The sequence below is a fragment of the Triticum urartu genome, chromosome 4 (assembly GCF_003073215.2).
Source record: "Triticum urartu cultivar G1812 chromosome 4, Tu2.1, whole genome shotgun sequence".
Lineage (NCBI taxonomy): Eukaryota > Viridiplantae > Streptophyta > Magnoliopsida > Poales > Poaceae > Triticum > Triticum urartu.
In genome coordinates, this window is record NC_053025.1 from 301,428,102 (window position 1) to 301,443,249 (window position 15,148).

At 49.2% G+C, this 15,148-nt stretch overlaps 1 protein-coding gene across 1 annotated transcript; it reads right to left on the reverse strand.

The window, feature by feature from the left end:
* Positions 1-542: 542 nt before the first annotated feature.
* LOC125553811 (receptor-like cytosolic serine/threonine-protein kinase RBK2) lies at positions 543-9,227 on the reverse strand. The gene is made up of 6 exons (XM_048717504.1): positions 9,191-9,227; positions 8,228-9,111; positions 8,043-8,122; positions 7,376-7,485; positions 7,115-7,267; positions 543-625 (listed from the first exon to the last, which is right to left on the reverse strand). Exons 1-6 carry the CDS (start codon positions 9,225-9,227, stop codon positions 543-545), a joined length of 1,347 nt encoding a protein of 448 aa, XP_048573461.1.
* Positions 9,228-15,148: the final 5,921 nt, after the last annotated feature.

Below are 15,148 nucleotides of genomic sequence, written 5' to 3' on the forward strand. Positions count from 1 at the left end.
ATTTTCCATAAAATTTGAAGGAGAGAGGAGTGTTGAAGGTTTGATAACACACACGGACAAAACAACATATCACAAGGCCGGTGAAACTCATGGCGCATGTGAATGTTAATTGGGCCCAAGTAGAATCCGCAATAAAAAAAGTTCGGGCAGTCTGGTCTAGCTATGTACATCCATAAATTTGCCTCAAAATTCTCTCAAAAAAAAAGATTGTCTAAAAATATCCATAAATACAGAGGTCAGGAGGTTCAGCCTTAAAAAAATCCTATCAGGTTTATTTTAGCTCCTAAAAATATCCCCATGTCTCAACCCAGGCCTACGTATACATCATATTTGCAGTAATTTAGCAATCGTTTAGGCAACATGCACATTACGAGTGATGCATACAATTTCATAAACAAGTGCGCAAAATTAATGCAGATTCTAGACTGATAAAAGATTTAATCTTCTCGTGGGGCACCATCTAGAAGTCAAATGCTAGCGCCTTGTGGCGACTGAGATCGTGGAGGTATGTCCTTGGCGTGGGCGCTTCATAGCCGTCTATTTCATGTAGCTCTGTCATGTTTGCTCTCTCGTGCATCATGATTTGTTGCAGGGTTTCTTGGTCTCCTCTGAGGATTCTTGCAACCTGTGCGTTAATTTTGGAAACTTCAAGACTTGGATAGCCTTACAAAATTCTTGTGAAACTTTTCCTAACACGACTTAAAGCTTCAAAAAAAAATTAGTGCACGACTACGCTTACATAATAAATGACATCCTTTATTTCCGCTCGTAAGGCCTAAGCACATTTGTCAATTGATAGTTATTTTTGAGATGGAGGCAAAAATTTCGCCTCATTCATTATTTAAGCAAAAGAGTACTGGCCAGTTAATTCAGGAAAACTAGGCACAAACGTCACAATCTGCCGAGCAGCACACACGAGATACCACAAACACACCTCTACAAAGAGAGCTCGTCGAGATAGCACATTGACATGATCATCATCACTGTCCCTTCTCCTTGAGCAACAACTCTGACTTCGTAACTAACGACCATTGACCTAACCCACTCTAAAGAGCTTCTGTGGAGCCATGTGAAGACCATGCCAAGGCTCAACACCTATTTATGAAGGAGAACCATGAAGGAGAACTATGCAAGGCTAGCGCCGTGAATGACAACCGAAAAAGCACCTGTTGTAGGCAATCGTCGCCACCAGGACCTCATGTGTCGCAGTTCCAACTTCACAACAATAAACAAACCGAGACAATTCCATGGACACGCCGAAGAAGAGATGATTACCGCAACCATTGTCATGCCTCTACCATCTCTCACCACTGTCATCATTACCACATAAGACCCAATGCCATCGCCACCGTCTTCCACTGGTCCCGCTTGGCAATGGCCAACTCCATAGACAAAGCCCCGAAGAAGGGACACGAGGCCGAAGCACCACCATCGCCCAATTCAATGGATCTAGAGTTACCCTAGAAGCTGGGAAAGTTGGGGCCGAGAGTATGGCCTCGATAATTCCAACAAGAAGGAAACGTCATTTGAGAGTGCCATCATCGCCGGTTCTAGCAACGGTCGAAGAAAAGACTTTCGTCCTGACAAACCTCCCGAGCCCTTCACATCATGCATCAACAAGCCCTCCAATGATCCTCCGTCAGATCCGACTGGATCTAGCCTACCGCCACCACCTAATCACCAAGCCACCGCACTAGTGATCTCCACAATCATGAGCCGCCAAAGCAAGCCCACGACCGTTGCACTCCCAAACTGGCCAGAACCGCGTCGACCAATGAGAACCACCACGTCTGGGACCTCCTCACACAGTGCCCTCCCTTAATAACCACCACCTCCGCACCAGAGCCTCTCCATTCACTCCACGAGCGCAGAATCCGCCCCCCTCAGAAAGCCTCGGCCGGGGCAAACCAAACCTGAGCAAATGTAGACACCGTCTAGACGTTAGGACTAAGGGCATCTCTAGCAGATCCTGTAAATCGAGCCATCTGACAAAATAACCGCTAGTTTATAGGACGGAGGCGATTTTGCGGCCGATTAGATCCCGTATATTCGACCATCCCGAATTGTTTTGCGGAATACTACAAAGCCCAGCCCATTTCTGCCATATCTATGGGACTTGCCCTTGTTTTTGCAGGATCCCCTTTCCCTTGGCACGAACCAACTTCCACCGCTTCTGTTCTCGCCTCCCACGTCGCCGCCTCCTCCAGTCTTGCCTCCGACCTCGCCGTCCGGCCTCACGACGCCGAAAACCGACCGGACGGAGTACCTGCAACCGCCGGGTGCCCCATATCATGTGCTGCCGCCACAACCAATGTCGTCGCTCCGTATGCCTACGCCTCCCTCGGCAGTTCATGCTAGCGCCGCCCCAACACCTTTCTCCACTGCCATGAAGAGGAAGTGACAAGGGAACCACCTCATCCAAGGGGGCTCAACCGGCAGGCACCACCCTCTTTCGGCCTCGCTCTGGTTCCTCCTTTCAAGGTTGCTGGCAGAAGGAATAATACCATCTCCACCGACTCAGCCGGTGCATGGGCAAAGCCCTCGAGGAAGAAGGCGATCGCAGCAAGAAGTCGGGCTCCTCCTCCGCCTCCCGCTGGCCTTGACATCCCCATTCACGGCGACTCCACTGGTCACGCCTACCACATGTTCGATGATACATCCGGGAAGTACAAAATTTACCCTTTTGCTTGATTTTCTCGGCTAATCTTTGCTTAGCCTGTTTGGAACACTTGTTTGAGCTTTACCCATTAAATTTTGTAGCCAAAGTGTGCCCTCCACATATACCGAAATGTTGGCCGAGAGTGCAATGGATTTGAGTGCCCCCCTTGACGATTTCGATGTGCCTCACATGGAGGTCGAGGCGGAGGCGGATCAAGTGAATGATGGTGGTGATGAAGTGCAAGTGACCGAGGAGGCCAACTACGATGCTAGGGTGTTGAGGACAGGAAACTACACGAGATGGAGGATGTGTGCTTGATTCAAGCATGAGAGAGTGTCTCAGTTCACGCCATGTTCGGAAAATATCGAAGCTATGGAAATTATTTGCAAATGATCGAGGACAAATACCACCAAATCAGGTCGTTCCTTTCCGACCGGACCTTGAAGTCACTTCAAGGGCATTGGGACATCATCAACAAAACATGTGGCCGTTGGAGTGGGTGCTTGGAGCAAGTGCGGAATGCACCTCCAAGTGGCGTCACTATTGATGATTATGTGAGTATTTCTTCATCTTGTTGGCTTTGTTTGAGTTGATATATATGAAGAGTTTGAGCTCATACTTGCCTCAGTGTCTATGTGTAGGATCGCATCACCAATGAATATTTCAAGAAAACCACGGGTTTAAATGACCGATCATTCACTCTTCATCAATGTTGGTGCTTGCTCCGGGATAGTGAGAAGTGGAGGGCCAGTGACAAGGAAGCTTCCCCAAAGAGAGGCGCCTTCATCAAGTTGGAAGATAAGGATGATGATAGTGGTGATGCACCAAGAGGAGGGATAAACAAGGGCAAACTGGATGGAAACAAGGAGAGAGCAAGAGTGAAGAGGATGGCCGAGGCAATCACTTTGAGAGATCAAATTGGTGAGATGGCAAAGATGAAAGAGACCATGTTATCCAAGCATTGGGATGCTAAAGTGGCCATGGCCGACAAGAAAGAGAAACACAATGAGGAGAAGTGGGAGAAGAGGTGTGCCTTCGAGGAGTGCAAGATTGCCCTATACGAGCAAAAGAGGAAGGACAAGAGAACCGCAGAGGAGGACCGGTTCATGAAGATGAATCTAGAGGGCATGCATGCAATGACAAGAGAATTTTGGGAATTGAAAAGAATGGAGATCATGTGCGTGAGAAAGATGGAACTTCAAAATCTTATGGTCGGTGGTGGTGTTTGGTTTGGAGGGGGTTTAACTTTCGGTAATGTTGGTGGTGGTGGCTTCGGCATGGGTGGTGGAGGGTTCGGCAATGGTGTTGGGTTTGGAGGTGGTGGATGGTTTGGCATTGGGGCTGGTGGTGGCTTCGACAATGGTGGTGGAGGTGGTGTTGGTTTCTGCAATGGTGATGGAGGTGGGGTTGGTGCTTCGGCAAACCATGTGGATGGTGGTGCTGGTGGTGGTGCTCATTCTCCGGTCCAAGTTGAAGATGATGGCGCTCATTCTCCGGTCCAAGTTCATGAAGATGGTGGTCCCCACTCTCCAGTCAATGCGGATGATGGCGATTGAGGTGCTAGGGGCGGTGGTGGTGGCAACGATCTTCGCAACAATGAGGATGTTGCTTGATTTCTCTATGACCGGTGGTCATTTGAGCATCTTTTGTTTTGTTTGATCGCGCATTTGTAAGGCTAAACTTGCTACCTCGTATATTGTGCATGGTTTTGGAAGTGATGAACTAGTGTGATGATGGACTATATATATATGAAATAAATTTCGTGTATTCATATGCAAGCACTTGGCAATATTTGTCCTATGATTTTTTGCGTTACCGCGAGTTCTTTAGCGCGGAACAAATCCCGTAAACTCCTCCCGTAAAACATTTGCAAGACGGGTTTACATGATCTATTCCGTCGGAGGGCTTGCAGTACCGCAAAAAAGTTTTATCGGAGCCCGTAAACAATTTTTGCGAGATAGGGGCTTATCGGACTGCTAGAGATGCTCTAAGTCACCCACTACTCAATGTCGCACCACACCACCGTTACTTGCCGGAGAGGGTTAACCCCATCCAGTGTGTGCCCATCAATTAACGCAAGAACTGAGCACGGTATCCCGAAATCGATGACTCCCAGCCACCACAGCCGGGCCACTCCCTGGCCGACCTCCCCTGCGGTAGAGAAAGGTCGCCTTTGCCAGGCCTAGGTATGCCGCCCCGATGCAACCGCCACTGCTAGTCGACCATATGCCGGCGAACAACCACCACGAGCAGGCCCTCCGAGGAGCCTAGCAGCAGCGAAGGGTGAATCCCCGTCATGACAAGCCCGGGCTTTGCTGGAGGTGACCACCAGCGCAGCGAGGTGGAGGGGAAACGGGTGCACGAGGTTGAGTGGATCTGGTTGCCACCCGAGACGCCCTGCGAGGGAGTGACGTAGGGGTTGTGTGTGTGTGCGCGCGCGCGCACGTGTGTGTTGTAGACTGATAATTTGACCAACATAATACATGTTGTATATCATAAATATATACCAATAAACACTTTGAATGGTATCTTTTTGGGATTTTTTTATGGTACATCATACTACACAATATGACTTGTAGTATTAAGTTGATCAAAGGGTTCAAGAACGGGTCGGCAATATTAATCATAATGAACCAAATTACTAATCTGATGCATATGGCCATCCACGACACCGCATTCCCGCCTCCGCTAGCCAGCCGCTTGCTCACAGCTCACATGTCGCACACTCCCGCCTCCGTCGAGCCCAAGGATGGGCACCCTACACCAACGTCGTTGCCATCAAACTCACAACTCGTGGCGGTCTCGTCTCCACGGCCGTGTACATTTGCAGCTCTGCAACTTCTCCGTCACTCCAATGTCTCGCATAAATGAGTTTTCCCTTGTGCGTAGGTGCGTGCTTGTGCAGCCGAGAATCGATCAAGCTAGCTCATGTACGCGCGTGTGTCTTCCGGCAGAGTACATTTATAATGCGTTTGGTAGTCTGCAGGAGGCCAAGTCCGGGCGATGCAAAATTGGATGTTTAGTAGGCTGGGCTGCACCGAATCTTGGCATGCACAATGTTTAAAGCACTGCAAAATTGGATGTTGAAGAGGAACAACTGAATGGCCACTCTTTCTGAGCTAGGCTCGAGCGATGCAAAAGAGCGCATATGCGAGTGGCTCGAAAGATGCAACCTGGTGCAGGCATCATTCATGGTGTAGATGTCTACTGCTACGTGTGTGTGCTACTGCTGCGTGTGCGTATATGCATATGTGTACTGCTGTTGCGTGTGCGTGACCAGGGTGGTGGAGCTCGACAACATGGCTAGCAGCGCCATCGCCATTCTCTTCCACACAATCATCTTCTTCTATATCCTCATCCTTGTCGTTGACGCCATGGGCGCGTATGTATACACCGCCTAGTTACATCATTCGCTGTTGCTGTAGATGGAGAACTCTAGCTGGTCGCGCCAGAAGAAAGAAGAAAGAAGAAGAAAATGAAGAGAGATTTTCACATGGGGTCAATTCGTTTGAGTTAAATTTAAGGAATCGGTTAGGTTCGCCCACCGTTAGAGATGTGAATCTATAATATGTATTTATAATCTATAATCTATAAGAATATAAAAAGAGCCAAATAAGAAGATTCAATTAATCTCGGCCATCAATCATGTCAATCCAACGACCTAGACTGCTTTAATGTCGAGCGTTTAACACGTTTAGCGTGCAGTTAATTTCATGCCAAATATAATGCTAATTACATAATAATACGCAAATAATAGCCTACTTAATATCTGCATGCACTTAATATACTTCCAAATTAACGTACATTGCACGTACACATTGACTAGTTACTATAAAGAGTTGAAGATAAGAGGCCGTTTACTCCTCTAAATTATAAGAATCGGTTATCCTATATACCTAAGAGAGACATTCGTACTGACTTATTTATCTTAACATGTAAGCATTGCCACATCGCCATACAATTATAAATGGAATAAATCACATCTCAACATGCAACCATGCATGGGAAAAGACCCATTACCACATGCAATCATGCATGAGATTTTTTTGTTCTATTATTCTACTTATATTCATTTTTTACAATTATAATAATCAAATATAATAAGTCACATGTGTTATTTTGGTTCTGGCATTAATAATCTAAATATTTATATTTCGCACAACCAAACAACATTGAAATATTACAACAAATTCCCATAGCAACACACGGGGTGTCATCTAGTTTCTTAATATAACACCCAAATTTTGCTCTAGTATTATGACATCTGGGTAGCTGAATCACATAAATAAACGGCCCAAATTCACTTGATGTACCATTAAAGGACTCACATTTTGTAATGCTAAAATTTATGATATATATAACTCATATTTTAAGATTAATGAAATTATATAGTAGAGTTTTATGCAGTCCATTAGTCAAGTGGACCTTATAAATCGGAAAGAAAGGAGGGAATACCTGGCTCATCCGTGGCCTTTGGGCCGGCGAGGTGTGGATGCAGAGTTGGGCGGCGTGCGTGACGCGGCGGAGCTGCTCCACGTCGTATCGACCTCCTAGAGCGGGGTCGACCATCTTCAAGACCTCGTCCTTGCTGCTGAGGAAGGATCGTACCTACCCACAATTAAAACATCAAAGGTGATGAAAGCTGTTGGATGCACGTCCATGTTATTTTGAACGCTGGAAACAAGCGGACCCATGCAACGAGGCTGTGGTTTTTGCCGTCGATGGCGCGCCGGCCGGTGAGGAGCTCGAGCAGCACGACCCCAAAGGCGAACACGTCAGTCTTCTCGTTGAAGATCCCGTGCGTCGTGTACTCGGGCGGCACGTATCTGTACATCTACATGCATCAGCATCTCAGGTGGTGTTTGATTCTCTAGTTTTAGGACTTTTTCTAGTCCCAACTAAAACGTCCTTAGTCCTAAAAAGTCTCTTCCTGTTTGTTTTCAGAGACTAAAAAGTTTCTAGTCTCTTTCTTGAGATTATTAAATGACCATGTTGCCCCTAGTATATAGAAAAATAACAATTAAACAACACCATGAGATGGCGGGCCAATGGATGCATGGAGGGGCATTGTTGGAAAAATCTCAAAAAGTCCTAAAAATACCCTCTTTGAGAATTTTCTTCATTTAGTTCCAAATGCCTAATTTAGTCCCTAAAAAGTCCCTCCCGTTTGGTAAAAAAGTCTCTAAGAGAGACTTCTTCTAGTCCCTACATAAAAAAATCCTGGAAACAAACACCCCCTCATATATTGCAATACGTACTATCTAATTCATTCATTCACCTATCCGTGTTACTTAAACTCAATCACAAAGTAGTCAATTTATTGACGATGATTAAAATTGCATCAACGTGATTGTAAATGAGACAGATAAACAGACCGACCGACCCAAATGTGCCTTCGAAGATGGTCACTTGGTAGTGCGTCAACTTGGCCGGCAGCCACTTTGCTAGCCCAAAGTCACATATCTGAAGAAGCACCCACGGGAATAACAGTTAAATTAACACACACAAAAACAAATTAACAGAGACAAGACGCAATGCAAATATGCAATGTAGTCCAATGTTGGTTACTAGTGGCTCGTAGTCGTCTTTGAGCAGGATGTTGGCGGGCTTGACGTCCCGGTGCACGATCCTCCTGGCGCACCACTCGTGGAGGTACTCCAACCCGCTGGCCGCGCCCAGGGCCACCTTGTACCTCGCCTCCCACGGCATGGCCCCCTCCTCGTCGGAGCCCCCGTGGAGCCTGCGGGAGAGGCATCCCAGGCGTGAGAAGGGGAACACCAGGTGCTCGCCGCCCTCCAGGCCCACGCCCACCAGCCTCGCCACGTTCGGGTGGCGTACGTTCACCGCGTGCCCCAGCTCCAACAGGAAGCTCTCCATGCGGTCATTCTCCGTCGCTGACAGCTTCTTCACGACGACCAGCTGCCCGTCCGACAGGAGGCCGCGGTACACCTTGGCGTGCCCGCCCCTGCCCACCACGTTCTCCTTGCAGAAGTTGCGGGTGGCCTTCCTCAGCTCCGACAGCGAGAAGGTCCGGAAGGATAGCCTCAGCGCGCACAGGTCGTGTTGTTCTACGTTCACCTGCCCCGCCGACGGCCACCGCCACTTGCTGCTGCCGCGGATGCTCAAGCTCCTGAGCTTCGACGACATGGTTGACGGGATGCCGCTGGAGAGGCGGCGTTTGGTCCTTGACCTCCACGCCTCCATGGCGCCCTTCCACGCGGCCGGAAGCCCGTCGTTTCGCGGCGGCTCGGGCATGGATGGCACAGCGACAACGCCCGTCATCGTCGATGACGACCCCATCGCCTCGTCCGTCATTGCGGCGGCGTCAACGTCGCTCGTCGTCGTGCATCCCTCGAGGACGCTTCTCGGGGAGACTAGGTCGTCGCCCTTCTCATGCGATGACTTGTCGCCAGCACCGCAGCCGTTTTTACGGGGCATGGAAACCGCCGCCGCTGCCGATCCATCGAGAGGTCAAATCCATGGCATGTGAGAAAACAAAGTGTAGAACCAATCAACCAAATCCATCCCTACATTTATATGAAGAATCATTTCGCGGCTCCGTCGCCATGGAATCTTGGATCTTTTACTTGCTTGGTCTAATCCGTCGAGGCGCAACTCCTGGGCCGATCCATATCGTGAAGCAGATTTTGCTCCTCGTCGGCACCAAAAGATGTTTTATTCTTCTTTTTCTAGTCCCTAGCTTTGGGGTTTCTTGCAAACGATGGTGATCTTATTTTGGAGCGCGCAAGAGAGTGCGGTGGCGGGGAGAGCAACGGAGCTGCTGGGGTGGTTTGGCGCGAAATCTACGGTAAGCCCCTCCTTCAACTTTGATCAAACGTGGCCAAAGCACACACGTTTTTTTACAGTGAAAAGTGTTTGCTTTTGGAAACAACTGGAACAGGATTAAGGTCGCATCTCCAATAGAAGATACAAATTCGCAGATGTAAAACAAATTTACATCTCTATCTACAAAAAAAAAAATTACATCTGCAACTCCAATAGGTGATGCAAAATGAAGATGTAAAAGTTGCCGACAGCCGCGCGACTGTTGTTCAGTTGCATACATTGAAATAAAACAGTCGGAGGACAACTTAAAATTTTCACATGTCTACAGTATCAAACTATTACATAATTCATCAAATCCACAAGATCAAATGCAACAAACATACTCCCTTCGTTTTTATTTAGTTCGCATATTAGCTTTGGTCAAAGTCAAAGTCAAGCTTTACAAACTTTGACCAAGTTTATATACAAAAATATTAAGATATACAATAACAAATCAACAACATTAGATTTATTATTAAATTTACTTTCACATCGTATATATTTATTATGATAAATGTCTACATTGTTTTCTATAAACTTGGTCAAACTTTACGAAGTTTGACTTCAGTCAACTCTAATATGCAGAGTAAATAAAAACGAAGGGAGTACAATAGAGTTTTGCACAATACAACAAACAAATAGGCGGCCCTTTCGCCATGCCATTTTCAGTACTCCTCCATCAAATCATTCTGAAGTTGATCGTGCGCATCGGAGTCTCTAACTTCATTGTACACCTTCATGAAGTGTTTGATTCGCTCCTCTCTTCTCATCGGCATAACGCATATGCCCATCAAGCGATAGAAGGTGTAATCTAAATGACTAAATCATGTCCACGCTCATTCTCAATGACCATGTTATGCATGATCATGCAACTAGTCATGATATACCTGTAGAATATGTGAATTATACGATGTATTGCTCTTCGTGCATAGGCACATATATATGATGTACAAAGGTGGACCATGGACCTGAACTATACAAGGAACTAGGAGGCAGGCCCAATACACAATATGCACATAACACATATATTCAACACCCCCCGCAGTCGAAGCGACACCGCGGCTGACGCAAAGACTGGAATGAAACTCCTCAAATGACGCCGTAGGCAAGCCCTTGGTCATGATATTGACAAATTGTTGGGAAGTAGGGACGTGCAAAAACACGAATATGGCCAAGGGCTACCTGTTCCCGAACAAAATGAATATCCAACTCAATATGCTTGGTTCGTCGATGATGCACCGGGTTAGCGGAGAGGTAGACCGCCGAGACGTTGTCGCAGTAGACCACCGTGGCACGGTCAACAGGGCAAGAGAGCTCCTGAAGTAGCTGGTGAAGCCACGAAACACTCGGCGACTGCGTTGGCCACCGCAGGATACTCAGCCTCAGCACTGGAACGAGAGACCGTAGGCTGCCGCTTGGACGACCACGAGATGAGTGAGGGTCCAAGATAGACACAATAGTCCGAAGTGGAGCGATGAGTGTCAGGGCAGCCTGCCCAGTCTGCATCGGAGTAGGCGGTGAGGGCGGTGTCTGTGACGCCCGGATAATTAAGCTACAGTGATGCCTTGTTAAGGATGCCACGTCACCTCGGTTACTGTGGATGAACTCGTGTCAGTTCGAAATTCAAATTTAAAACAAAGGTAAACATATAAAAGTTTTCAAATATTAAAACCAAATTGTTATGGTAGTGAAAAATAATGCATAAGTAGTAATGGTGGAGAAACCAACATCTTTAGAAGTGCTTGAATGCTCTAAAATAAATAAACAATAGCAAAAGAATTAATGGAATGCCTTTTATAGTTATTAAAATGTTAAACCATTTTAATTGGAACTCTAAACTTTTTGTAGTAGAGGTATAAATAGTGGTACTAATTTAGGTACAACCTTTATGATTTATAAAACTAAAATAAAACAAAAAGGGGTAATAATAAATAATAGGAAAGAGACAAAACAGTAAACAAAAAGAAAAAAATAAAGAAAAGGAAAAGGATAAACAAAATTAAAAAAAGAGAGGCCCCCCCCCCCCGGCCATGGCCCAGCAGGCTACAGGGCCACCAGGCCAGCCCACTCCCCTCACGCCCGCCTGGCCTATAGGCCATGTCCCGCTAACCCTAACCCACCCCCACTATCCCCACTTCCCCCACCTCTCGATCCACTCCGTTCCCTCTCCCTCGCTCGATTTTGGATCGAGCCCCGACCGCACCCACTCCCCCTCGTTCCTGTCGCTCTCCCCCGATCTGGATCGGGGGCGCTTGCCCCCGAAGACCGCGTTGCCGCCGCCGCGCTGCCCCCGCCGTCGTAGGCGCCATCCTCCTCAAAGCTGCCATCCCGCGTGAATCCGGTCTGGGCCGTCGACGCCCCGCGCCTCCCGTCGCCACACGAACCCCGTCTTCCTCCCTCGACGGCCTGCATCCACTCCGACGCCGTCGTCCCCGTCGCCGTCCTCACGCCCCGCTGCCTAGTCCCCACAACCTCAGTGAGGCCCTCCTCCTTCTCCTCTTCCCCGCGCTTCGCCCGCGCACCTGCGTGCCCGCGCCGTCGTCGCGCTCGACCGCGCACCCTCCCCCCACTCGTCCTGGCCGCCTAGTGCGCACTCTCGGCCGCTCGGTCGCGCCCGTCGCCGCGCCGTCCCACTGTCCCCTCGTCCCGTCCGCGCTCACCGCGCACTGCTGCCGCTGCGGGTGACGCACCCCCCGGCTCTCCTGCAGCCTGCGTCGGCGCTGCCCGCGGCGGCCACCGCAGCTCCCGTACGCGCCTGCAGCCGCCCGCCCCTGACAGCGGCCCGCCTCCGATGCGTGCCCCCGGGGCTCTGCACCGCCCCTGGCCGTGCCCCCCTCCGACCCCAGTCGCGCCTCGCCGGCGCGCCCGTCGGGCGCCCATGCCCGTTACCGCACGCCCGACCCGCAAGGCCCCTGGGGCCTATGACAGGAGGGCCCCGCCTCCAGAACGTTTCCATAAAAAAGGAAAAATAATAATTAAGAATTAATAATAATTAATTAATTAATTAACTAAATAACTAACTTAATTAATTTTGATTAATTAGACTAAACAAATAACTAACTAAACTAACTAAACTGTTAGAGTAGACTAAAACAGTCAATGACAGGGGTCCCACCCCTGTTGACCAGTCAAACATTGACTGGTCAACTGGGTCCCTCTGGCCCACCTGTCAGCCACTGGGTACACTTTTGTGTACACTGTGCTGGGTGCGCCTAGCAATTTAGCATTTATTTTCGAATTAAAAATAATTTCAGAATAATAATAAAATATTTAGAAAATCGTATCTTTTAATCCGTAACTCGGATTAAAATATTTTCAACATGAAAGTTGCTCAGAACAACGAGACGAATCAGGATACATAGCCCGTTCGTACGCCACGCACCCCTAGCATAGCAAACACGCAACTTTCCCCCTCCGGTTCATCTGTCCGAAAACGCGGAACACCAGGAATACTTTCCCGGATGTTTTCCCCCTTCACCGGTTGTCGTGGTTCTAAGTCAGACAGTAGTGTAGGGGGGTAAGTATGGAGAGGCAAGATCTTAGCTATGGAGAAGTTGTAAGCACGCAAGGTTTATGAGTTCAGGCCCTTCTCGGAGGAAGTAATAGCCCTACGTCTCGGAGCCCGGAGGCGGTCGACTGGATTATGCGTGTATGAATTACAGGGGTGCGAACCCTTGTCTCGGAGGAGGGGGGTGGCTTATATAGAGTGTGCCAGGACCCCAGCCAGCCCACGTTACAAAGGGTTCAATGTACATTAAGGCAGGGCATTACTGGTAACGCTAGTAATAAAGTGCTATGATGACCATAAAAGCTACTTAATAACGGACCGTTAGCATGCGGAGTGCCTTTAGGTCTCCTGACTGTCGAGTGGCTTGGTCTTGGTCAAGTATCTTTGAGTCTGTCGAGTGGAACACCTCCAAGTCGATTGAAAGATGATTTCTTCTGGAGATGTCTTTGGGTAGGTCAGTTTGGACAGGTCCATGCCCCTACCCTAGGTACATAGCTTCATCATTAGCCCCCGAATGGATCGTGGTTTGAGTGGGAAAGGGATTGAGCACTTCTCCGACTCATTTTTCATGCCATGAGCATTTCTTGTTTCGGATCAATGAACCTGGGCGATGGCAGCGACTTCCTTTCCAGTCGCCTTGATCCATTCTTAGGTTTTTGTCGAGTGAGTTTCTTTACTTGAAAGGCTCCGAGTGACGGTGCGGAGGAGACCTTTGGTCTAACAAGTTGTTCCGCTGCCCGCAGATTTCGTGGGATCCGAATTTTGGGAAGAGCGCGGGACGGGGGAGGCCGCAGTAATCAGATGGGATAGAGCGGAGCCGCCTCGATCCCCACGCCACCTTTTTCGCCACGTATCGCGTGCGCGATTGTTACGGGATTTGACAGAACCGCCCGGGCCTACCAGTCAGCCACTCGGAAGCGGCCTCATATAAGGCATTGGACCGGGGTCTCCCAAACAGTGCGTCCCCATTATCTCTTCTCCTCTTCACGCTCCTCCGCTGCGTTCACTCTCGCCCTCGCGCCACCGTTCCGTATGCGTCTCGCCGGCGACGATGGGGAAGGAGAAGATGGCGACTCGGGAGCGGGCAAAGAAGGCGATGGTGAGGTCGAAGGGGAAGGCAACAGTCGGGGAGGATCCTCCTCGCGAACCGGCCTGCCGAAGGGCTGGATCCAGGGCGACTGGATCCACTCGAGGCTCACCCAAGAAGACCTCGACGTCCTGGCCGAGGGAGGGCTGATCCCCTATGACTCGGTGCGGCTTCCGGGGAAGGAATCCGAGCCGCAACCCCGGGAGGGTGAGCGCGTTCTTCTTGCCACCCACGTCGACCGTGGATTTTCCTTGCCTCCTCACCCTTTCTTTCGAGGATTTCTGAACTTCTTTGGGGCACAACTCCACCATTTTACTCCCAACACAATCGTTTATCTCACCGCTTTCATTTCTTTGTGTGAGAATTTCCTAGGTTGCCGGCCTCACTGGGGTCTTTTCAAGCATATTTTCACTTGTCGCTCCCAGACAGTGAAAAAGGCTAATCCGAGTGACGAGAGGACCCAAGTGATCCAGATGTGTGGGGGTCTTGGTATCCAGATGAGAGGGAAAAGCTCCTTTCCGGCCATGATTCTTCCCGACTCAGTTCGCGGATGGCAGTCGACCTGGTTTTACTGTAAAGACCAGTCAATGCCAGGGCAGTCGACTGGCCTCCCTCCCTTTACCATGGACCGAGTGAGGAAACCATCCCCTTTGAAGGTGCTCCCGGAGGAGAAAGCGCAGGTGAGGGTGCTGGTCGAGCGAGTGGTCCAGCTTATCCGTGACGGGGTCACCGGTATGGATCTCTTGGAGGTCTTCCTCCAGCGGCGCATCTAGCCTCTTCAAGCCCGAGACCATCCGATGTGGATGTATTCGGGTCTTGAAGACTCCACTCGGATTCACCCGGAGGAGGTCGATGACGACACACTGGAGAAGTGGCTGTCAGGCATTACCGGAAACAAGGATAACCCCATGGGAGCCAGGAGAGTTCCCCCATTCGACCAGTCTCATGCACCAGAGAAGGTCTGATTCTGAGTTTTTGCTTGTAATCTGAATTCACTCGCGCAGCTGCCTATACTGCGTCGACTGACTTTGTTCTCCCTGCTTTCTTTCAGGCCATTATTGAAATGTAT

Excerpts from the sequence above, each read along its gene's own strand:
- LOC125553811 (XM_048717504.1), bottom strand. The coding sequence starts at position 9,227 with ATGGCGACGGAGCCGCGAAATGATTCTTCATATAAAT. Across the intron at positions 8,123-8,227 it reads AAGACGACTACGAGCCACTA|ATATGTGACTTTGGGCTAGC; the intron begins GTAACCAACATT and ends GTGCTTCTTCAG. Across the intron at positions 7,486-8,042 it reads ATCTTCGAAGGCACATTTGG|ATACGTGCCGCCCGAGTACA; the intron begins GTCGGTCGGTCT and ends GTAGATGTACAG.